Source organism: Rhinoderma darwinii, chromosome 12, assembly GCF_050947455.1.
Source record: "Rhinoderma darwinii isolate aRhiDar2 chromosome 12, aRhiDar2.hap1, whole genome shotgun sequence".
Lineage (NCBI taxonomy): Eukaryota > Metazoa > Chordata > Amphibia > Anura > Rhinodermatidae > Rhinoderma > Rhinoderma darwinii.
In genome coordinates this window covers 58,664,614-58,688,755 of record NC_134698.1, presented here as the reverse complement: position 1 = coordinate 58,688,755, position 24,142 = coordinate 58,664,614, and the positions used below count along the sequence as shown (strand labels likewise).

The 24,142-nt window shown below is 42.0% G+C and overlaps 1 protein-coding gene across 8 annotated transcripts in view; it reads right to left on the bottom strand.

Moving 5' to 3' along the window:
* Positions 1-24,142, bottom strand: part of PCNX1 (pecanex 1) — a 111,133-nt gene that overhangs the window by 74,607 nt on the left and 12,384 nt on the right. For 7 of the 8 annotated variants that reach the window (XM_075843972.1, XM_075843966.1, XM_075843967.1 and 4 more), the window contains exons 2-5: positions 14,967-15,175; positions 11,444-11,549; positions 10,737-10,776; positions 4,283-4,369 (exon numbers count right to left, since the gene is read on the bottom strand). In XM_075843972.1, the coding sequence (XP_075700087.1) occupies positions 4,283-4,369; positions 10,737-10,776; positions 11,444-11,549; positions 14,967-15,175 (442 nt within the window). The remainder of the gene's footprint in view (positions 1-4,282; positions 4,370-10,736; positions 10,777-11,443; positions 11,550-14,966; positions 15,176-24,142) is intronic. The other variant, XM_075843970.1, reaches the window with a different exon arrangement.

Genomic DNA, 24,142 nt, shown 5'->3' with positions numbered 1-24,142 from the left:
TTGCAGCCAAAAACGTGCCAGTAAATACGGGTGAAATACTGGTGACACCGGACCCGTATTTACGGGCACAGGTCCGTAAATACTGGTGCAATACGGGTCGAATACGTGCGACCAAGGACCCATATTTACGCCAGTATTTACGGGTGGGCAAAAATACGGTCGTGTGCATGAGGCCTTACAGAGTGTATAAACTCATTTGGCCCGGGTCGAGTGGTTGCAGTTCCAGAAAATAGTTAGAAATTTGAGCACTGCCAAACGGGTTTCATCTCTTAAATCTTCTCACCTGTACTCATGAAATATCCGAAGACAATTTTACTGGATTTCCTCTTTCAAGTACCATTACTGATGAAGACCGTCTGAGTGGACTGCATATTGTAGGACTTGTATTTAATGAATGCCAAACACTACAGGAACATTCATAGGATTGGTTTGGCGGTGTGTAAAAATAAAGCCAGATAATGCCATTAAACATTTCATAACAGCCATGTCGGACACTTGGTTGAAGGGCTTAAACGATTTGTCCCATGACAACAACCGCTGTCCACATTAGAACCACCTGTTGTAAAGAGCTGTTTCCGCTCTGCCAGCCATGGCCTATCCGTGTGTTGCCTAACCAGCCAGTAAATTCACTGAAGTGACAATTGAGTAAAATATACCTTTTATTTTATAACTCGCTAAAAACAGGGGTAAACTCACCACTGTGAAAAAGCCCCACCGTGTGTATTAAAAACGTATTAAACAAGTAAATACTGAGTACAGATTCGATTTGTGAACCCTCTATGACTCAGTGTTTGTATAGATATTGATCCGGAATCAGCATTTAAACATGGGCATAACAATAGTTTAGACCCCAAAACACACCAGAGTCCGTGATAACCGCACCGGAAACTCCTAATGCTAAGGTAAACATCAATGCTACTGTTCCCTATGCTAAAATTCCTCATTACAACCGACCCTACGCGTTTCAATACTTATCCTCAGGGGTCTGTATCTTGGTCACTCTGGCCAGGATGCCAGCGATATTTATTCAGCAGCAGATATCTTGGTCACTCTGGCCAAAATGCTCGTTTAAAAAAAACAAAAACGTTACTCTTATCTACATTGCAGCGCCGATCTGCTGCAATACGAGATAGGGGTTGCAAAATCTGGTGACAGCCTCTTTAAGAGTTTCTCTAATTCAGAGAACTATTTCATGTGCAGCGCTTTCTTAAAGGGAACCTGTCACATTGAAAATGCTGCCTGATCTACGGGCAGCATGTTATATAGCTGGAGGAGCTGGGCAGATCGATATATATTTTTGTAGGAAAAGATTCAGTATAACTTGCAACATATTCATTTAAATCCTTGCTCATTCTGGGCTTATGAGTCGAGTGGGCGGTCCTACTCAATGATTGAATACAGAAATAGCTGCCACACTCCTACAATGAAGGCTGTCAATCAATGATTTAGACCGCCCACTGGATTCTTTGACCCAAAATTAGCAGGGATTGAAATGAATATATTACATGTTATACAGAATCTTTGCCAACAAAGAGGCAAATCAAATCTTTGCCAATCTTTGCCGGTTTCGGCCGTAATTACGGACCCAGTTATTTCTATTGGCCACGGACACCTTTCCATATTTTTACGGATGTGTGTCCGTGTTGAAAAAAAAAAATGATAGAACCGATCCTATTCTTGTCCGTAATTATGGCATAGACTCTCCCATAGAAGCCTATGGGAGCTTCCGTAAATACCGACTGCTACGGATGTACATCCGTAAGCCGTCTGTATTTACGGAAACGTTGCTATGCAACATGTTGGTGACATTTGCAGCCTCCATTTTTTTTACAGATCCATATATACAGATCAAATACGGATGACTACGGATCCGAATTTACAGGTAGATGAAAATACGTCCGTGTGCATGGGGTCTAACATGCTGCCTGAAGATTAGACACCTTATACTTAATGGGAACCTATCACGTGGTACATCAGGAAGATTCCTGGGGGCAGGTAGACCCAGACCAGCTGATCAGTTACCGAAACAATTATTATGCAGGGTAGAGATGGAGTCTTCTTTGGGTGAAGTCGGGTAGAATTTGGGAAGAAACAGACTCCAATTTGAAATTAAAAATGATCAATATTGTATTAAGTCCTTAAATGTATAATGTGTTGCAGATTTACTCCCAGGTAAGGTTTTTTTCCAGAAATTGCATTATAATAAATATATTTTATGATCCAAGTAGCCAGATTAGTTACATAATGGTGATAGAAGACCATTTTACTACAGGTAATGTGTTATTGCTAATCATTATACATCAGTCAGTTATGATGGAGTCAGATTGCGGAAACGTCTTTTGCAGGTTTGGCTTACCGGATATTCTAATAATTTTCCCAGCTGACAAAGCATTAACATTTCTCCCATGGTAATACAACAATACTCAAAGATATTTAGTCTGTCAATCTGTGAGAGGCTTTCAGAAGTGTTTACAAGTGCAGAACCCCTTCGAAAAGGTTGATCTATGTACAGTCATGATCCTGAAAGGACAGACCACGTTCGGGTAAATTCACACGGGGCAGATATGACGCAAAAATGTTTGCAACTGAAAATCCATTCAATAAATGTGAATGTTTTTTTTTCTCCATTATGTGCATGTATTTCTGCAAACCCCATTCAGATGAGTGGGACAGCCGCAATCTGCCGCATGTGAACATTCTCTTAGGATTCCTACATTGCCGGTATAAGTATCAGATACAACCACACAGATTGAAGTAGAACAGGTTACCTACACTTTTTCATTTTACAATGTATGGTCTAAATATTAAAACCTAATGAAACTTTACAGCATTGTCTAGAGCTGTGATCACACTACTGTTAATATGGATTACACCAAGTCCACACTTTATATTATGTCGTTTTTTTTTGCTCTACATCTAATTTAAATCAAATTAAAACCTTAAAGGGCTTTTCTCATCTTAGAGAATGGAGGATATTGGGAATGGTCACAAGTCAAGGCGGCTGCATTTTGACAAACGCTGAATGGAGAGGTAGCCACGCATGTGCAAGTCTATGGGAGTTAGTGGAGCAAGCTTAGGTCCTCATAAGGAATGTTGATCTAGATTTATATTATTATTATTTGTAGTAGTATTACTTTTAGGCTGGGTTCACACAGTTTTTTGCAGGCGCAAAAACTGCCTCATAATTCCGTTTGGAATTTTGAGGCAGATTTTGCTCTGCCTGCACGCCGATTTTCGCTTTCTCTGCCTCCCATTGATGTCAATGGGACGTCAGAGGCATAAACACCCGAAGATAGGGCATGTCCCTCCGTCTCCCATTGAAATCAATGGGAGGCATTTTCGGCAGTTTTTTGGCGCGTTTTCCGACGCTGTTTCCGCGTAAAAAAAAAACTCAGTGTGAACTCCCCCTTAGTATTATTGATATTTGTAGTATTATTTGTAGTAGTATTATTATTAATTTTAGTATTTTTAGTAGTATTATTAGAAGTATTATTATATTAGAGAGAGACAGGCATGGATCCTAAAAGAGTGGAAAAAAGTATAAAGGAATGACTTATACCAGCTTTATTTTTTGTTACAACTCCAAGTTTTGGCTAAAAAGATGCAGCAAAAACTTCCCTGTGTGAACCTGGCCTTATGAAGTATAATCCTTTGCAGGTTATTTCATGCAAAAAGCAAGCAAGGCTAGGTAAGAGATTGCCAACTACTGCAAGACCTCGGAGATTATTGCTCCAGCTGGGAGAAGGAAAAACTACTGTAACTTCAGAAGTAAAGTGTCTTTTTAGGCTGGGTTCACATGGAGTTTTTTGCAGACAGAAAATCGGCCTCAAAATTCCGTTTGGAATATTGAGGCAGATTTTGCTGTGCTGGCACGCCATTTTTCAGCGAAATACGCTTTTTCTGCCTCCCATTGATGCCAATGGGAGGTCAGAGACGTAAACGCTCGAAGATAGGGCATGTCGCTTCTTTTTCCGCTCGCGGAAGGCTATCAATGGGAGGCATTTTCGGCAGTTTTTTGGCGCGTTTCCGCGTAAAAAAACTCAGTGTGAACTTACCCATAGAGGCCTGGCAATTAAAAAAAACTTTCAAAGACCTCAACAAAAACTCAACAAATAGAATTGGCCTAACTGTGAATCAAGCCCAGATTGCCATGTCTGCATTTGCTGAAGGTTGAAGGTGCATTGCTATAGCGGAATGCATGCTAAATACAACAAATGGAAAAAATAAAAATAAAAAAATAAGCAGCCAAGGCATGCTGCATACACGGATTAGGTTGTTTTACCTTGGTCTTCACTTCCTTCTTTGCACAAACTATAGCTCTGGCCAAGGCTCAGACTGATATCATCTGAAGTCTTTGCATCTGTATCCCCTGCAGAGACAAGAAGTGTCATACTTAGGGCCTGTTCACATTAAGTTTTTAACTTCCGTCTAAGGTATACGTTGGGAGGACTCCCAATGTACGCATAGACTTATCCCACTGTATAGGCATACAGTGGGATACGTCGCCCGCTAGCTCTCTGGCCTGTGACTACTGTCTTGGGAAAACCCTCGACATTACGGTCAATGTATGAATAGTGATGTCTGGGGCTTTTCCAGTACCGGAGCGCTCGACCAGAGCACTACCGATGCTCTGGCCGGGGACTCCGTAGTCAAAAGCCACTGACATCACTATCCATACAGTGACGTCAGGGGCTTCCCTGGGGCCGCAATCCCTAGGCCGATCACTACCTGATGCTCTTCCCAGGGTTTCCTGCCCTGGGAAAGCTCCCCAAATTATAAGTTTAACGCATACCTCTGACAGGTGCCATACATTTGCATCAGTCACACATAGGCTCCCATGTAAAAAAAAAAACAAAAAAAAAAACAACGTATACCTCGAAGGATCCTTCAGGACGGAATAGCCTAGTATACTACGTTATTCCATCCTCCAAAACAAGAGAAGAAAAGGTATACCGACGTATACCAGCCCGGAGGAGGCCAAAAGAACACTCTCTTGGACTTTGCAAGACTAATGGAGCCCGATGGACTCGTTCAGAGTGTATGTAGAGAGCTTTCCCAACGTGCACGCTAAACGTAGGGCTAAAATGGGATGTGAAAGGGGCTTAATATGTCTTTTGTCAGTGCTCACTAGATCGGTATATAGTACATATCTGAATGACAAATGTAAACATGAAATGTGTGCGAGAATATCAGGGCCAATGACATTAATCACATTTGTAGAAAAGCAAATGTTCACATGTTGCAGTTTTCCATTGTAGAGATTCCTGCAACCGAAATGTATCCCTTTCTTCTGAATAAGCTTTGCAAAAACCACACATCTGCTGCAGAAACTACCTCATTCAGATTCATGGGACAGATTTTCAGTCACTGAAACTTCTGCAACAAATCTGTCTAAAAAGAACATTTATTTCAAGTCACCTCTAAACAATCCCACAAGTTAGGCTCTGTTAAAATAGCGTCTTTACAGTACGTTTGTTGTATGCGCCAGGAAAGCTTCTGACACAAGTCGAACATATCCATAGGGCCCCATTTATCTGACAGATCCCAAAAAAGAATTGGCAGCGTGTGGCACTGTATGCCATTGGGATATGTTAGAGCCCTCTATAGGAATTATCGGGAAACACTCTGACATATACCTTCAGCAGCAGACTCAAGCTTGATTGGCTTCCTAGCGGACAAAGTATCTACATAGAAGAATAGTAGCAATAAACTTACATTATTTTTTTTCTCTCTCATTTACCAGATTTGTGGACATTCATCACGTGCAGAAATAAATGTGACCAAGTTTCATGCATTTGTTCCATCATGGTTTTGCTGTGATTTTTGCAGAAAAGGGTGTGGCCTCACCCCGAAATAATCCTTTTAACTAGAACTGGTAATGATCACATGATCTAAGCTCTATAGGAGTCTTGATCGCTGTACTAAGATAAAACGGCGAGCCCAGATGTATACAAATTCAGTTCAAATTAGGACACTACTTCGTTAAAACACTTAGAGGATAATTTATCAACCTTTTTACGCTTACTTTCTCGCATGGAAAAGTTTCAAAAGGGTCCAAAAGACTTTCCCTTCTTCGCCACCCCTGCCACTATTGTAGAAAAGGGGTCTGGTTTTGGGGAAAGTTGGCCCAACAAATTATAATTTTTCCTGGCTGGCATAAATTTCACTCTATGGGCGTAGCAAGGTAGAGGCCTGTGCTGGGCTCCTATATAGCCCCCCACTGAATAGTTAAATAAAATAAAAAAATACATATATAAAATAAAATAAAAATTTTTTTTTAAAAAAAAGTTCTATTCAACTCTGCTCTTCTCCCCAGCTCATACAAGGTGGACACCGGGCAGTGTCAGGACATTGTATTCGATGCAGTACTGATGACGCTGAAGTGCTGCGTCACATATAAGGCCATGACTCTGCTTGGCGTCAGGACCTTCTACAAGTGGCGCTGGAGTGATGAGGGAGCCGGAGGGGAAAAGAGCACCGAGGCAAGCATGTGGGTTTTTCGTTTTATTCTATTGGTGATATAGTGGAATAGATCGACCATCGTCATGCGCATTGCGCCAAAATTGTGCTGCATGGCCCGGACAGAAGTTACAACACATTTATTAAGAGGCTTTCGCCTCTTAGTAAATGTGTTGCATCTTATTCAAGTTTTCTTATTACCAGTAAGACTGGCGTATGAAATGCCAGTATTAATAAAGTGCCCCCTTGGTATTTTTCTTCATGGCAGTTACAATGCGTTAATGCTGTGCAAACCTTTTTTTTTTTTTTTTTTAAAAAAAAAAAAAAAAAAAATTCAATCAATGTTTTTCGGGATTTAGAACACTTTTTTCAAATGGACTTTCATTTTTTTTTTTACGATACAGCTTCTATGTATCCTGTATATATAGAAGCTGTATCAGTCCATCTCAGCCTATTCCATCAGTTTAGTTGATCAACTTAGATGTGCTCTATATTAATCAGAGACCCACAGTGGCCTCTCTCAGCCCAACCGTCAGTTCAGCTGAACTATACAGATTCTATGCATACAGGAAATATAGAAGCGATATTGTAAAAAGTTATTCAAAAAGTGCTTGAAATCACAAAAAAACATTCCTTTCATAACAAGTAAAAAAAAACATTCAAAGGTTTTAAGGTCTTTAAGGTTCTTGCTAAAATTAGGAAACAAGAAATAACTGCTTCTGGGTTATAGTTAAAGGGGCTGTGACAGAACTAATATCTGTCACAGGACGTCTGGTCTAAATAAAAAGTTTTTTTACTTTGTTTTTTTTTAAAGAGTTGTTACTGTACAAAAAAAATAATTTTATATATATATATATATTATATAGTTTGTTTTTTTATTTTATTTTTTTTAAACCACCGAGCTGTGATCGGGTTGCAGCAAAATAACCTTAGTTTAGGCGGGATTCACACGACCGGGTCGCGTCCGAGCCCGAGTGCCGGCCGGTAAAATCGGCCATTCTGCCCGGCCGGTTTGCATAAAGTTATGCATCCGTGCCGGGCCGGGCAGATCCAGACAGTGACATCAGCGGCAACTCCTGAAGGGGAATCCCCATGTGTTCGGGGATTCCGCTTCAGGAGTTTCCCCTGATGTCACTGCCCAGATATGGACAGAGACATCAAGCGCTCTGTCCAGAAGCGGAATCCCCGAACACACGGGGATTCCGCTCCTTCAAGGCGCTAAAGTGCGGCTAGCACATAGCAGAGCGGGGAGATACCTCCCTGCTCTGCTATAGTGGCGTCGCTACAGTAGTAGCAGCAGCAGTAGCAGCTGCTAGCGGCGCCATCAAAGGTGTCGCCGAGCCAGGGTGCTTTTAAAACAAGCAGGAGAAGGGAGCCAGCGCAGCGCTCCCTTCCACCTGCTGTACACCCCGGCCCTGCCACACCGTGTACAGCGATGCCATTCGTCAGAATGGCATCAACTCCTCCTCCTCACATGCACTCTGCGCTGTGAGGAGGAGATAGAGCACAAGAGCCGGAAAACCCGGCCGTCACTCGGGACACATCCCGGTGATGGCCGGGTATTACCCGGCCCCATAGACTTCTATGGGAGCCGGGCAGCCGGGTACCCGGGCGAAAATAGAGCATGTCCTATTTTTTGACGGGCGGTTTTCCCGGCCGTCAAAAAATCGGTCGTGTGAATAGCCCCATTAGGGGTCTATTATTCCTAATGCAGCCGGGTGCCGGCCGATTTATGAACGGCCGGCACCCGGCCGGGAAACCCTGCCGTGTGAATGAGGCCTTAGTCAGAGCACCGCTCCAGTGTTACTGGAGAGGGAGCTGCCACTCTAAAGGCTGTAGCCCTAGATTTTTGTTTTGTTTTAAAGCCACGAATACTGGTTAAAACAGGCTACATCATGACTTGAGTTGCGATCGTCTTAGCGGAAGCTGCATATACTGTATTTCTCACACTTCAGCCTGCGAGAAAAGCAAGGGGGGGCACCCAAGGATGTGATGGCAGCATGCAGGAAGAAGGGGGGGGGGTCAGTCATGTAAAATTGGTTGCGTCAGCAAGGGGTTAAACTGCAGTTAAAGAGGACCTGTCATCTCTCCCGACAGGTCTGTTTCAGTAAATATTTATATTACCCATGAAATAACATGACACTGTCCAATCAGTGCTCAGTCTCAGACTTTGTAGGGACACAGCACTTTGACAAGAGGAAAGGTAACATCCATTTATTCATAAATTCATAGAAACAAACAGCACAACAAGGAGATCTAAGAAAATATGTTCCAAAATTGCCATTTCATGATTAATATAAATATTTACTAAAAACAAACAGATCCTCATTACACAAACGGAGTTATGTGCCAACTATATTTACGAGACACAAATTTATAATCTACAATAAAAAAAATATTCAACTTTTTTTTTTTGTTTTTTTTTTTTTAAAGTGACATTTTCAGGAGGGTTTTCCAATTTTAATGAGACCATCAGGAGGTTAAGGTATGTTATGTTGCAAATATGCAATGTTTTTCCACACTGGATATGCTTCAGGAGATTTAAACCATGTTTGGTCTTAACCCCTTAATGACCGGGCCATTTTGCACGTTAATGACCAAGGATTATTTTTTGTTTTTTCATGGTCGCATTCCAAGAGTCGTAACTTTTTTTTTATTCCGTCTACATAGCCGTATAAGGGCTTGTTTTTTGCGGGACGAGTTGTATTTTGTAATTGTACCATTTTTAGATGCCTACAATATATTGATTAACTTTTATTAACTTTATTTTAGGAGAGTATTGAAAATAAGCAGCTATTCCAGCATTGATTTTCACATTATAAATTTATGCCCTTTACTATGCAGCGTAAATAACATGTTCACTTTATTCTATGGGTCGGCACGATTACGGGGATACCAAATATGTAAAGGTTTTATATGTTTTCCTACGTTTGCACAATAAAAAGCCTTTTAGAAAAAAATTACTTGTTTTTGCATCGCCGCGTTCCAAGAGCCGTAACTTTTTTATTTTTCCGTCGATGTGGTCGTACGTGGGCTTGATTTTTGCGGGACAATGTGTCGTTTTCATTAGTACTATTTTGGGGTACATAGGACTTATAGATTCATTTTAATTTTATTTTTTTATGGGGGGAATGGGAGAAAAGAGTGAATTTTGCCGTTATTTTTTGCGTTTTTTTTGGACGCCGTTCATCCGGCAATTTAATTAATGTGTTCATTTTATTGGTCAAGTTGTTACGATCGCGGGGATACCATATATGTGTATGTGTGATTTTGTTTTGACACTTTTACAAAATAAAACCACTTTTTGGGCAAAAAAAGTAGTTTTATTTGATTTTCACTAATAATTTTTTATTTTTTTTTCACCAACTTTATTTAACTGATTGACATTTTTTTTTTTTTAGTCCCACCAGGGGACTTCACTATGCGATGTGCTGATCGCATATATAATGCTTTGGTATACTTCGTATACCAAAGCATTATTGCCTGTCAGTGTAAAACTGACAGGCAACCTATTAGGTCATGCCTCCGACATCGCCTAACAGGCAGATGCTGAAGGCAGACCTGGGGGTCTTTGTTAGACCCCCGCTGCCATGGAAACCCGACGGCGACCCACGATTTCTTTGCGGGGGCGCCTATGGGGTGACAGAGGGAGCTCCCTCCCTCGGTCAAACACATTAGATGCCGCTGTCATTATTGACAGCGGCATTTAATGGGTTAAACTGCCGGAATCGGCGCGCACGTCGATTCCGGCAGTTGCAGCAGGAGCCAGGCTGTGTATAACAGCCGTGCTCCTGCCGCTGATCGCGTGGGTACACTGGCAGTACCCGCGCCATCACAAGACGGATATATCCGTCCTCCTGCGCGAACTAGCAGCTGCTGAGGACGGATATATCCGTCCTTCGGCGTTAAGAGGTCAAAACCAAGGGGGAAATGCTTGTATATCTATGAACAAAGAGGAGAGGGGGGGGGGGCAGCACAAATGCCATAATACAACAATTACAATGTAAATATCCAGGACCATAGAACTGCAGTTTTTCCCCAATGCTAGTTTTAAACAAAAATTCTATGCATCCTCTGATATCCCGCAAAATAGGCAGCAATGACATGTATAAATCAGCTGAAGTTTTTCATAAGTATTTAACTGTATAAATAAATCCCTTTTAAAAAAATACTTGGCTGAATATACACAGATGTGGTGTTATTACATAATCGTTTGAATATGTCATTAATTAAGAAAATAAATGGATATACTCATTTATTATTTTATTTAGTCATACCTTTACTTGTTGATGCAGCTCCATATCGAGATATCATAACCTGTGAAGGGGGGGGGGGGCGAAAATAGAAAAACACTAATTAAAATGTATCTGGTAAGGTTTTTACAGCTTGGTTATAAAAGTCTCCCTTAATAGATTGTCATTTAAAGTAATTAGCACATAAAATGGACCGCAGGGCTCAGGTGGTGGGGCTTAGCATTCCTGGTCTCTATAGAAGACAGCAGTGTGGGATGTCTCCAGCTGCTTTATCTCCTGGCTGGGTGACCTCATGCTTTTCCAAAGCAAAAAAAAAGGGGGGGGGGGGCGACATCAAAAGTAGGGTATCGCGGGACTGAACACCCGTCAGAAAGAGCAGTGAAGCATGCCTGTTGGCAAGTGCAACACCGGGTACTGAACAATAACAGGATGTACCTGGCATTGTTCACCGCTAACTTTTCCTACAGAAAAGTGGTGGAAAACTTGGAGACGTTGCCTAATGTGCAAATGGAAGGCCACGACTCATTTTAGCGCCACAAATGAAAAGTATGATTTGAGATGGTAAAGCTGGCAAAATTACGATGATCAATTTCTCCCATTGCTTTGAAGAGCAAATGGTTGATTTATTTATTTTTTGTTATTTTTTAGCAGATGCTTTAGAAGTTTGTTTATATTATAGGTATTAAAATTATGGTGGCAAAAGTCATTTTTCTTGATATTCTAGGTTATACCTGGTTACTTGGATCCAACCCAGAATAGGAATTCCGTGAGCTGCATCCAACAGGGGGTGTGGCTTCTCTTACAAACTCGGACATCTCGATCCCTCCACCGGGGTCACTGACACAAAACAAAAGATTTGTTACAACAATTTGATCACTCCAAAGTTTGAACGGTTAATGTAAACATGATCAACACCATCAAAGTAAACTGTATAATTAACCCCTTAATGACCAGCCTATTTTGGACCTTAATGCCCCAGCTATTTTTTACGTTTTTCAATCGTCGCATTCCAAGAGCTATAACCGTCTTATTTTTGCGTCGACATGGCTGTATAAGGTCTTGTTTTTTGCGGGACAAGTTGTATTTTTTAATAGTACCATTTTTAGGTACATATTATTTATTGATTAATTTTTATTAACTTTTTTCTTGGGGGGGGGGGGGGGGAATAGAAAAAAAATCGGAAATTTCGCCACTCTTTTTTGCGTCCTAAATCTACGCCGTTTACCGTGTGGTATAAATAACACAATATTTATTCAGCGGGTTGTTACGGTTGCAACGATACCAAATTTGTATCGTTTTTGTATGTTTTACTACTTTTACACAGTAAAAACGCTTTTTTTTCTAAATGATTTGTTTTTGTGTCTCCATATTTGAAGAACCATAACGTTTTTATTTTTTCGCCGATGCGGTTGTATGAGGGCTTTTTTTTTGCGGGACGACTTGTAGTTTTTAATTGGTACCATTTTGGAGTAGATGCGACTTTTTGATCACTTTTTATTACATTTTTTTAAAGTCAGTATTCACAGAAAAAATTTTCTATAGTTTTTTATTATTTTTTTTACGGCGTTCACCATGCGGGTTAAATAATGTAAGATTTATAGTCGGGGTCGTTACGGACGCGGGGATACCAAATATGTGTAACTTTTTAACTTTATTTTGGTTTTTTAATAGTAAAGCATTTTGTAAGGGGAAAAGCTGGGTTTTTCATTTTTTTTCACATTTTTTTTTAAAGTAACTTTATTAAACTTTTTTTTCACTTTTTTACTAGTCCCACTAGGGGTCTATAATATGCGATTGCATTTATAATACACTGCAATACTTTTGTATTGCAGTGTATTACTGCCTGTCCGTTTAACACGGACAGGCATCTGCTAGGTCATGCCTGCGGCATGATCTAGCAGGCATTCACTCCAGGCATGGGGGCCTTTATTAGACCCCCGGCTGCCATTAGAGACACAGACACTCGGCGATCGTATCGCCGGGTGTCGGTGGGAGAGAGAGGGAGCTCCCTCCCTCTCTCCAAAACCACTCAGATGCGGTGCTCGCTACTGAGCACCGCATCTGAGGGGTTAAACGTGTGAGATCGATACTAATATCGATCTCACACGGCAGAGCAGGGACGCTCCCAGCCCTCAGCTGCCTCTAGCAGCTCAGAGCAGGGAGATTTGACAGTTCCCTGCTCTGTTTACTTATTCCGATGCCGCGACGTAAAAAGTCTATGGCATCGGAATAAGGCCCGTTAGTGACCGACGTAGAAACACGATGGGTCGGTCACTAACGGGTTAAGGCCCTGTTCACAGAGTTTTTTGGGTTCCAATTTTGACGCATCTGAATCAGCGCCAAAAGACGTTGAAACCGCCTCCCATTGATTTCAATGGGAGGCGGAGGAGTTTTTTTCCCACAGGGCAGCTTTTAGCCGCTCATGTGGGAAAAAAAAGCAGCAGGTCATTTCTTGCCACGATTCCGCCTCTGACCTCCCATTGAAATCAATGGAAGGCAGAAAAGGCTGTTTTCGTAGCGTTTTTTTGCCCGCAGTCCTCAATAGCCGCGGGCGAAAAATGTGTCAAAGCTCATGCAGGTAAAAATCTGCCTTCTTTTCTGCCTGCTGCAAAACTGTGTGTGAACTAAGCCTTAAAGAGAACTGCCATAAATGTTACATTCAAGGCAATTTACCGTACACAGAAATTTATCAGCTTTATCCGTGCCTGAAGTTACCAACCTGCAGTTGTACTACAAGGTCCCTATGAGAGAACTTCCTTCCAATGCTCTTCTCTTATTCATCCTTGTCACAGGGACATTGAATGGAATCAAATTACCATCCACATCAATGTCCACCCATATACGCAAATAGCACATTGATGTACCCAAGTTCCCACCAAGGGCAGAGATCGGGCAATTTAATTTTCTCCAGCTGTTCTGTGTTTGTAAATTAAAGCATGATCTGATACTTTAGAATTCGGCTGGGTTTACACCCGCACTTTCCATTCCGTTGTTCTGCAGGCACAGGAGCAGAACCAGTAAAAAACCGAAAGCACTGGTTTCGTTGCACAATGGACAACGCTCTGTCGGCTTTCCATCGGAGTGTCCGTGGTTTTACCAGAAACAATAGCGCAGCATGCTACTCAATTCCAGTATTCTCTGGAGAAGAATACTACTAACTATGAATCGTAAGTGTGCAACCAGATACAGTCAAACAAATTGTTTTCCCATATAATCAGTTACAGGAACATGCAAATCAAAGTAACATTTATAAACACCAGAATAGAAAGTAGGGTTCATATCTTCTCAAAATGTCATTTTTCTGTGCGTATAACATTTGACTGCAGGTTCTTCTGCTTTTATCTCGTAATCACCAATGTCTGTGCCAAGGGGGCTAGTACAGTAAAGAAAGATGCAAATCTATGCCAGAGTGGAGTGCTTTTAAGAGGCGCTTATTACAGAATAGTAGCCCAGCTTCATAGACGGTTTTAAATCCTTTGCATCCCCCCCATGGAGAGCAATGCCCGTGCTGACTAAAACAGGCATGGTTAAGGCCTAGTTCACACTGAGCTTTTTTGCAGAGAAAAAATCTGCTTCTAAATTTCTTCAGGAATTGAGGCAGATTTTGAATTATTTTTCGCATTAGATTCAATCCCAAAAACTCTGCAAAAAAAACGGAAAAATAAATCAAAAACTGCCTCAAGATTCCTGAAGAGATTTAGAGGAAGATTTTTTTCTGTCTGCAGAAACGAGTGCCACAGGTTTTTCCTGCCTCCCTTTGATTTCAATGGGAGTTCAAAGGCAGAAACCGCTCAAATAAAGAGAATGCCGTTGTTTTGGTTTTTTTTCCCCTGTGAGCGGCCAAAAGCCGTATGGGGGAAAAAAAACCTCCTCTGCCTCCCATTAAACCAATGGGGGCGATTTGTGCCACATTCTGTCGCTGATTCCAATGTGGTTTCCACATCAAAAAACTGTGTGAACTGGCCCCAACACCAAAGGCAAGTGGGAAAACATTAAATCTATAAAAATAAGACCGCTAGTATGCACATAACTTATAGAGCACCTGTCACTATGACATAAGTTGTACTGGTTAACTGACCTGAGTAGCGATGCCTCCCCCTGATTCCAGTGCGGTTTCTTTTTTCCTGGTCAGATAACCAATTCAACTTATATAACCTAGTGACTGGTCCTCTTTATAAAGGAGTTTATAATTTACAGTATATTTAATGCTACTCAGCATAGATGTATATAGTATCTGCAGAAATGCCCTCTTACCCAGGTCCATTGCTATCTTCTCTTCTGGCTGAGCTGTCACTGCGTTCTGCCTTTGCCACCCGCTCGGTCAACTCACTGGCACTCCTCTCCACAATTTCTCCTTCATCCAGGGCCCTGTGTAGTCGGTAGTTCACAAGCTTTAACACTATGAAAACAGATGCTACCACGGGGCAGTACACAGCTACGATCACCAGAGAGGAGGGAAGTGCCTGGGTAGGGGATAAAAAACAAAACAAAAACACACTTGTTAGAAAAGTAACATTAACCCCTTTAGGACACAGCCTGTTTTGGCCTTGTGGACACAGATGATTTTTTCAAATCTGACATGTGTCACTTTATGTGGTAATAACTCCGGAATGCTTTTACCTAGCCAAGCGATTCTGAGATTGTTTTCTCGTGACATATTGTACTTTAGGTTAGTGAAAAAATTTGGTCGATAAATTCAATATTTGTGAAAAACTTCAGATTTTAGCAAAAATTTGCATTTTTCTAAATTTAAATGTATTTGCTTGTAAAACAGATCGTAATACCACACAAAATAGTTACTAGTTAAAGAGGCTCTGTCACCAGATTTTGCAACCCCTATCTGCTATTGCAGCAGATAGGCGCTGCAATGTAGATTACAGTAACGTTTTTATTTTTAAAAAACGAGCATTTTTGGCCAAGTTATGACCATTTTCGTATTTATGCAAATGAGGCTTGCAAAAGTACAACTGGGCGTGTTGAAAAGTAAAAGTACAACTGGGCGTGTATTATGTGCGTACATCGGGGCGTGTTTACTACTTTTACTAGCTGGGCGTTCTGACGAGAAGTATCATCCACTTCTCTTCAGAACGCCCAGCTTCTGGCAGTGCAGATGTGTGATGTCACTCACAGGTCCTGCATCGTGTCGGCCACATCGGCACCAGAGGCTACAGTTGATTCTGCAGCAGCATCAGCGTTTGCAGGTAAGTAGCTACATCGACTTACCTGCTAACGCCGATGCTGCTGCAGAATCAACTGTAGCCTCTGGTGCCGACACGATGCAGGACCTGTGAGTGACGTCACAGATCTGCACTGCCAGAAGCTGGGCGTTCTGAAGAGAAGTGGATGATACTTCTCGTCAGAAAGCCCAGCTAGTAAAAGTAGTAAACACGCCCCGATGTACGCACATAATACACGCCCAGTTGGACTTTTACTTTTCAACACGCCCAGTTGTACTTTGCAAGCCTCATTTGCATAAATACGAAAATGGTCATAACTTGGCCAAAAATGCTCGTTTTTTAAAAATAAAAACGTTACTGTAATCTACATTGCAGTGCCTATCTGCTGCAATAGCAGATAGGGGTTGCAAAATCTGGTGACAGAGCCTCTTTAACATCACCCATATGTCTACTTTATGTTTGCATCATTTTTTTTCACATACTTTTATTTTTCTAGGACGTTACAAGGCTTAGAACTTTAGCAGCAATTTCTCATATTTTCAAGAAAATTTCAATAGGCCATTTTTTCACAGACCAGTTCAGTTCTGAAGTGGCTTTGAGGGCCTTATATATTAGAAAGTCCCCATAAATCACCCCATTTTGAAAACTGCACCCCTCAAGGTATTCAAAACCACATTCAGAAAGTATTTTAACCCTTTAGGTGTTTCTCACGATTTAAGGCAAAGTAGAGGTGAAATTTACAAATTTCATTTTTTTTTGCCGAAATTCATTTGTAAAAAAAAATAATCTGTAACACGGAAGGTTTTACCAGAGAAACGCAACTCAATATTTATTTCCCAGATTCTGCAGATTTTAGAAATATCCAACATGTGGCCCTAGTGGACTGAAGCACAGGTCTCAGAAGCAAAGGAGCACCCAGTGGATTTTGGGGCCTCCTTTTTTTCGGAATATATTTTAGGCACCATGTCAGGTTTGAGGAGGTCTTGTGGTACCTGAACAGTCGAAACCCCCAAAAAGTGACCCCATTTTGGAAACTACACCCCTTAAGGCATTTTTCTAGGGGTATAGTTAGCATTTTGACCCCACAGTTTTTTTGCAGAATTTAGTGGAGTCTGTGAAGATGAAAATCACCTATTTTTCTGTGGAAACATAGAATTTTTTCATTTTTACAAGGAATAAAAGGAGAAAAAGCCGCACAACATTTGTAAAGCAATTTCTCCCGATTACGGCAATACCCCATATGTGGTCGTAAACTGATGTTTGGACCCACAGCAAGGCTCAGGAAGGAAGGAGCGCCATTTGGAGCGCAGATTTTGCTGGATTGGTTTTCAGTGCCATGTCGGGTTTGCAAACCAGTGGAAACCCCCCAAAAGTGACCCTATTTTGGAATTTACACCCGTCAAGGAATTTTTCTAGGGGTATATAGTGAGCATTTTGGCCCCTCAGGATCTTTTTTAGAGCGAAGGTGACCAAAAAACAGCGATTTTGGTGCTTTAAATTCTTTATTTATTACAGCGTTCACCGTGCGCAATAAATTACGTTTTAATTTATTCTGCCGGTCGGTACGATTACGCCGATACCATAAGCGTATAGTTTTTTTTACGTTTTGCAGCGTTTGCCTAATAAAATTACGTTTCTATAAAATAATTTATTTTCTGAGACACGCTATTCTGAGCCGTAACTTTTTTATTTTTTCGTCAAAAAAGCTGTGGTAGGTCTTGTTTTTTGCAGGACGGGTTGTAGTTTTTATTGGTACCATTTTGGGGTAAATGCGACTTTTTCATCACTTTTTATTCTATATCTTTGGAGGGGTGGTGACCAAAAAATAGCGATGCTGACAGTTTTCCGTTTATTTTGTTTGCGGCGTTCACCGTGCGGAAAAATGAACATTATAGTTTCATAGTTTGGGTCGTTACAAACACGGTGATACCAAATATGTGTACTTTTTTTTTTTTTTTTTTTAACGCTTTCATTTTTTCCCTATAATAAATAACTTATTATAGGAAAACAAAACCTTTTATAAAACATTTTTATTAACTTTTTTTTACTTTTTACACTTTCTTTTTTTGACCTGCAGCTCTGATCGCTGCTAGAATACATTACACTTACCTAGGTAGTGTAACGTATTTCAACTGTCAGTGTGACGTCACAGTCACTCTGACAGTTGGTCTACGAGGATCAGCAGAGGCTGATCCTCATAGGCTTCCATACATGGCAGACCCGGAGGCCGTTGCCTGGCCTCCGGATGCCATTACAAGCATCAGCAGCCCCCACAATTGCATGGGGGCTGATGATGTGGTACAAACCCTGTACATGGGGAGATCGCAATCGAGCCCCGCATGTAACGGGTTAATTGCCGAAATCAGCGGCGATGAGCCGCTGATCGGCAACACTGGAGTGTCAGCTGTCGGGGACAGCTGATCTCCAAGTTCCCGATGCACACCGTCGCCGACAGTGTGCATTGGGAACGACACAGTGACTTCCTGTCACTCTGACAGGAAGCCTATCAGGGCCAGCCGAAGGTTGGTCCTGATGGGCTTCCGTCCATGGCAGACCCGGAAGCCATTGTTTGGCTTCCGTTTACCATACTATCGACAGACCCCGCGATTTCGGACCGGGGTCTGCCGATATGCTAGAAACCCCTAAAATTCGGCGATTGCAACCGATCGTCGAATTTAAGGGGTTAATTCGCTGAAATCAGCGGCAAAGGACCGCTGGCCGGCAAGAGGGGAGTGTCAGCTGTCGGCGACAGCTGACCTCCCGGTTCCCGATGCACACTGTCGCCGACAGTGTGCACCGGGAAAAACTCAGTAACTGTACGACCTCGTGCGGGAAGTAACCTCTCGCAACGACAGACAGTTACGTCCTCGTGCGGATAGGGGTTAAATCTGTATGACCTGATCTCAGGATAGACTTTACAGACTTTGAGGGCCCAAATGAATGTTACTCGTGGTTGGGTTTATATAAAAAATAAAAAAGCCTAGTTGGCCATATAACTCACAGCAAACTAGATAATAAAACGATGAGGTAGAATATGTATTTTCTTTCTTGGACAGCCAACATAAAAGCAAATAGTCATTCCTTCTCCAAAGTCTATTTCTTGTTAACCTTCTGAACCGGTTAGCATGAAATAGAGGACAGATTGAAAAAGTGTGACTGCATTATCAGACTACTGTTCTATTGCAGCCGGTTACCGTGGGGACACACAGGTCTGCATAGAAGCTGGAAACACAAAACAGTAGAATATTTTTTAATGAAGACTATTTGCAAAGCTGCCTCATTTTTTCATTTTGGATGCATTGGTTTAAAAAAAATGTACGCCTTTAAAAACCACTGCACGCCTATATATGAAATTGGAGGCATACAGGGAATGGTAAAGGCCCTATGCACTTCCTCTTCCAAATCAAATTTGAAGAGTTTTTGTACCCCCCTTCTATGTCGCCCCAGGGTTAGGGCTTCCAAACGGACTGACGCATCAGCAATTCAACATGTATGAGAAAGCAAAGCTGTCTAATGCACTTAAAAATGTACGAAAAAAATAAAATAAAAATGATGTTTACTAGCAAGGACTTCCTTCATCTTCCACAAGACCGCTATTCCATTAGTAAGAATGAACCTTTCATCCGGTGTGCAGCGGACAGTTGTTAATTATTTACTCACTACATCACAAAAAAAACAAAAACTTTCATGACCACATTATCAGACATGATGACAGATCAAGATTCTTCATACACCTCTTCATTCATTCCTTTCAGTCAAACGCAGTAAACCCCCCACTTCACCTGAGAAGAATAGGTGTTATGGGAAATCTGCCAAATCCTTGTGATCACAGAGCCATGAATGTGATCCAGGCAGTGAGAACAGCGGCGTCTGCATCCAGACTTGTAAACTGCACAGTCAGAGCCAAACAGCAACAGCAAATAAGCTCACACTTTCACAAGACACATTGTGCAAAAACCACACATTCATTTCTGTCTAAGAACAACCACTAACTAGATCATTCTGTTATGACTGACTCATTTCCTTTCCAGGCAATGAAGAACAGCGTGACACATGCTGGGACCAAATCAGAACTCACCACCTAAAAACAAACTCATTTCTCCTCCATAAGTTTACAGCACTAAAAATCTGATTTTCAAAGTCAACAGAAAAAAAAAAAAAATCGATTTCCTTACAACCAGGAGATGCCCATAACATGAAGCCACGGGGGCTTAGCTTGGCTGCCTGTGTGCCATTTGGCTGACGCTCCTGCTCCTGCAGTATTGCATCACTGGTTGGCATGCAGTTGGGCTCTCCATGTTAGGGTATGTTCACACGAGGGAGTCCGTAAAGGCTGAATTTACGGGGATGTTTCAGCCTGAAAACATCCCCGTAATTTCAGCCGTAACGGCATGTGCAGGTGCATGAACGCCGCGTCAATTACGGGCGTAATTAGCGCTGCTATTCATTGGAGTCAATGAATAGCGGCTCTAATTACGGCCAAAGAAGTGACAGGTCACTTCTTTGACGCGGGCGTCTATTTACGCGCCGTCTTTTGACAGCGGCACGTAAATATACGCCTCGTGTGAACAGACAAACGTCTGCCCATTGCTTTCAATGGGCAGATGTTTGTCAGCGCTATTGAGGCGCTATTTTCAGACGTAATTCGGGGCAAAAACGCCCGAATTACGTCCGTAAATAGGCCGTGTGAACATACCCTTAGTAGGGACCTTCTTCAATAAGGTCACTGAAAAGTGGGTAAATAAATTGTGACCAAGAAAAAAATTAACCAGTAGGAAACCTTTCCGCTTCACTGTGTGTTCCAGTAGTCTGGCAGAGTACGCATTGACATGGAGCCCTGCGCCAGACCATACAGAGAACTGTACCCCTATTCATTTACATCCACATAGCCCACTCTGCCATTATACATATCAGTGCAGGGCAGGACACCAGCAGGGGGAGCACTATACTTCTTGTCCATGGCCACATTTTCTATATGCCTGCCCTGCAAACAGACGGAGTATTGGTAAAAATGGTAGTCCTTTTTTATTATACAGTATATTGTGACCTGGAATATAGACTAGTTGGCATATTATAGTGGTAGCGGATTTGTGAGCTGCAATACACTGAACAGAGCAGTCCTGGCACCATATAAACAGCCAGGCTGTGATTTTAATATGACGGTCACATCTCTATAGCTGGAAGCAGTTGAGTAAAAACCCAATGGTCACCATGCTAATGAGCTATAGTCAATTTCCTTACCCCTTTAGGCTTCCTATGTAGGTATACCAAACATAACCTAATGTTTGGTATACCTACGTGGGAAAGCTAGAGGGATATTCCCATTTTAGACATTTATGGCATATCCACAGGATATGCCATAAATGTCTGATAGATGCGGTCCCAGATCGGACCTATATGAAGAACGGGAGTCATCCGATCCCTGTTTTAGCTGGAGCAGCGGCCCCAAGCTGCTGATACCAGACGGAGACTAGTGGAGAGTTGGCTCAGCTGTTTCTGGAACTCCCAAACAACAGAATCGAGAGCCACGTCCCCTCTCCACCAGTCCGTGCCTGGAATTGGCAGCTTGCGACTGCCACACCAGGCGAAACCGGTTTTCGAATTTGGTGCGGGTTCCACAGCTGGGACGGTCGATATGCCATACACGTCTAAGATGAGAATACCCCTTTAAAAACGAATGATTTATATATTATGTTTTAAGTGTCTATAATTGTTTAATGGTTAGGTCATCTTGAGATATAGTCTGGCCACTCTCCATTGAAAATATATGTGAAATGGTGACCAAACAAATATGTTTATAAATGATCAGTCAGAACAGTGGATCTCAAAAATGAATAAACACTTGTTTTACCCATTGCTGCTAAGACTCTGAAGTTGGAAGAGGACTGAACTGAATACACATTGCAGTAGTACTGGTCATCAGTCAGCTCCCTTATTGCTCATGCATCCTTATTATGACTTTACGCATGAGCCATATATTTCGTGCCATAGAAGGGATTAAACGGTGTCCTAGGAAATCAGGAAAGACTTTCCCAAAACCATTCCTCATGCACGGAGCTGTAATATAGTTCTATGGATAGGATGCACTTGTGGAATACCAAAGAATACATTACATCTTTAACTTGGTTGGAATTGGATATCCTCTTATGCTGAAGATCATCTCAATCTACCATTCTAAATATGCTACATATCGAAACTTGTATGTCTCAAAAAGAAAAAAGCATGTTGCAATTTAATTTTCCTACTTGATGGAACTTTGAGATATGGATTTTGCTCTGGGAAACTAAATGCATTTCACAAGTAGAGACTCGTTTCTGAAAGGCTTCCTGGCGACGACGTTTAACAATGGCCTGTTATGAATGGAGCTTAGAAACAATAGCTACAGCTGTTCAGACTGCTAGGAAATCTATCAGTAATATCGCCCGGGTTGTGCTTCAGAAAAGAAAAAGAGGAAAAACATGGCACTCAGATTGTTTGTACACAGATGCTGTAAGGAAGCTGCAAGACTACAAATGCCAGACAATACAATCTCCCTTCATCTTCCGGTTACATCAGAAACAAGGCAGCAGTGGCGCAGAATTTCTTGCAGTATGAAAATTCCAGAGAGCTGATAAATCACCCTCCTGATACATAAGAAAAAAACAAGAACATAGTTAAAAAGGCACAGGGTTATCCAAGGGCCCATGATCAGAGCCTGTACGGCCGGGCACAGAGCCGCAAGTTTGTTTTCAACCAGTTTATGGCAGAGCTGGACAGGTTGCCAATTACCAATAACTTCTGATGACTCGAAGAGTCTATTCAGACGTTGCGGTTGAGGTGCGCATTAAAAAAACCTCCTGCAATAACCGCATAAGCATCGAAAAACGCTCCAAATCACAGTAAAAAAAAACAAAAAAACGCATGCGGTTTTCGGATGCAGTTTTTCCGCAACGTCTGAATGTACACGAAGGGTATATTCACACACAAAAGTTGAGGTGCAGTTAAAAACCACATCAAAAACGCATCTGTAAAAAAAACGACATGATTTTTTTATTTTATTTTTAACACGAAGTGAAGCCATTTTTTGAGAACATGAATCGGCATTTTTATGATTGACAGATATCTCCCTATGTTTCCCATATCAGCTTCACTTTAGCAAATAAGTGTCACACTGCTGAAATCCCTTTAAAGGGAAACCGCGAAGCAAAACTCGTCAAAAACGGCCCGAAAATGTCTCCCATTGATTTCAATGGGAGGCGTAGTAGTCTTTTTCCCGCGAGCAGTAGAACCGTCTCACGGGAGAAAGAAGGGACATGCCCTATCTTCGGGCGTTTACACCTCTGACCTCCCATTGACATCAATGGGTGGAAGAGAAGGTGTATTTCGTGAAGTGTGATGCCCGCGGCGCTCAATGGCCATGGGCGAAAAACACAGCGAAAATCGGCGTGCAGGCAGAGGAAAATCTGTCTCAAACTTCCAAACGGAATTTTGAGGCAGAATTTCCGCCTGCAAAAAAACAGCCTAAGGCTATGTTCACACGGGGTATTTTGCCGAGTTTTTTGACGCGGAAACCACGTCGCAAAAACGGTCCGAAAACGCCTCCCATTGATTTCAATGGGAGGCGTCGGCGTCTTTTTCCCGCGAGCAGTAAAACTGCCTCGCGGGAAAAAGAAGCGGCATGCCCTATCTTTGGGCGTTTCCGCCTCTGACCTCCCATTGACTTCAATGGGAGGCAGAGAAAGCGTATTTCGCGCTGTTTTATGCCCGCGGCGCTCAATGGCTGCGGGCGAAAAACGGCGCAAAAATCGGCGTGCAGGGAGAGGAATATCTGCCTCAAAACTTCCAAACGGAATTTTGAGGCAGATATTCCTCCTGCAAAATACCCCGTGTGAACATAGCCTAAGCATATCTCCAATTATAGACATCATTTAGAAAAACTTTCCTAGTGCAGTAGCGTGCACTATAAGGGTATGTGCACACGATAACGACAATTACGGCTGAAATTACAGAGCTGTTTTCAGGAGAAAACAGATCCTGCATTTCAGACGTAATTGCTCGTTCTCGCGTTTTGCGAGGCATCAATTACGGCCGTAATTTGGAGCTGTTCTTCATTGAAGTCAATGAAAAACGGCTCAAATTACGTCCCAAGAAGTGTCCTGCACTTCTTTGACGATGCGGTTATTTTACGCGCCGTCTTTTGACAGCGACGCGTAAAATCACAGGTCGTCGGCAAACCCATTGAAATGAATGGGCAGATGTTTGCCGACGTATTTG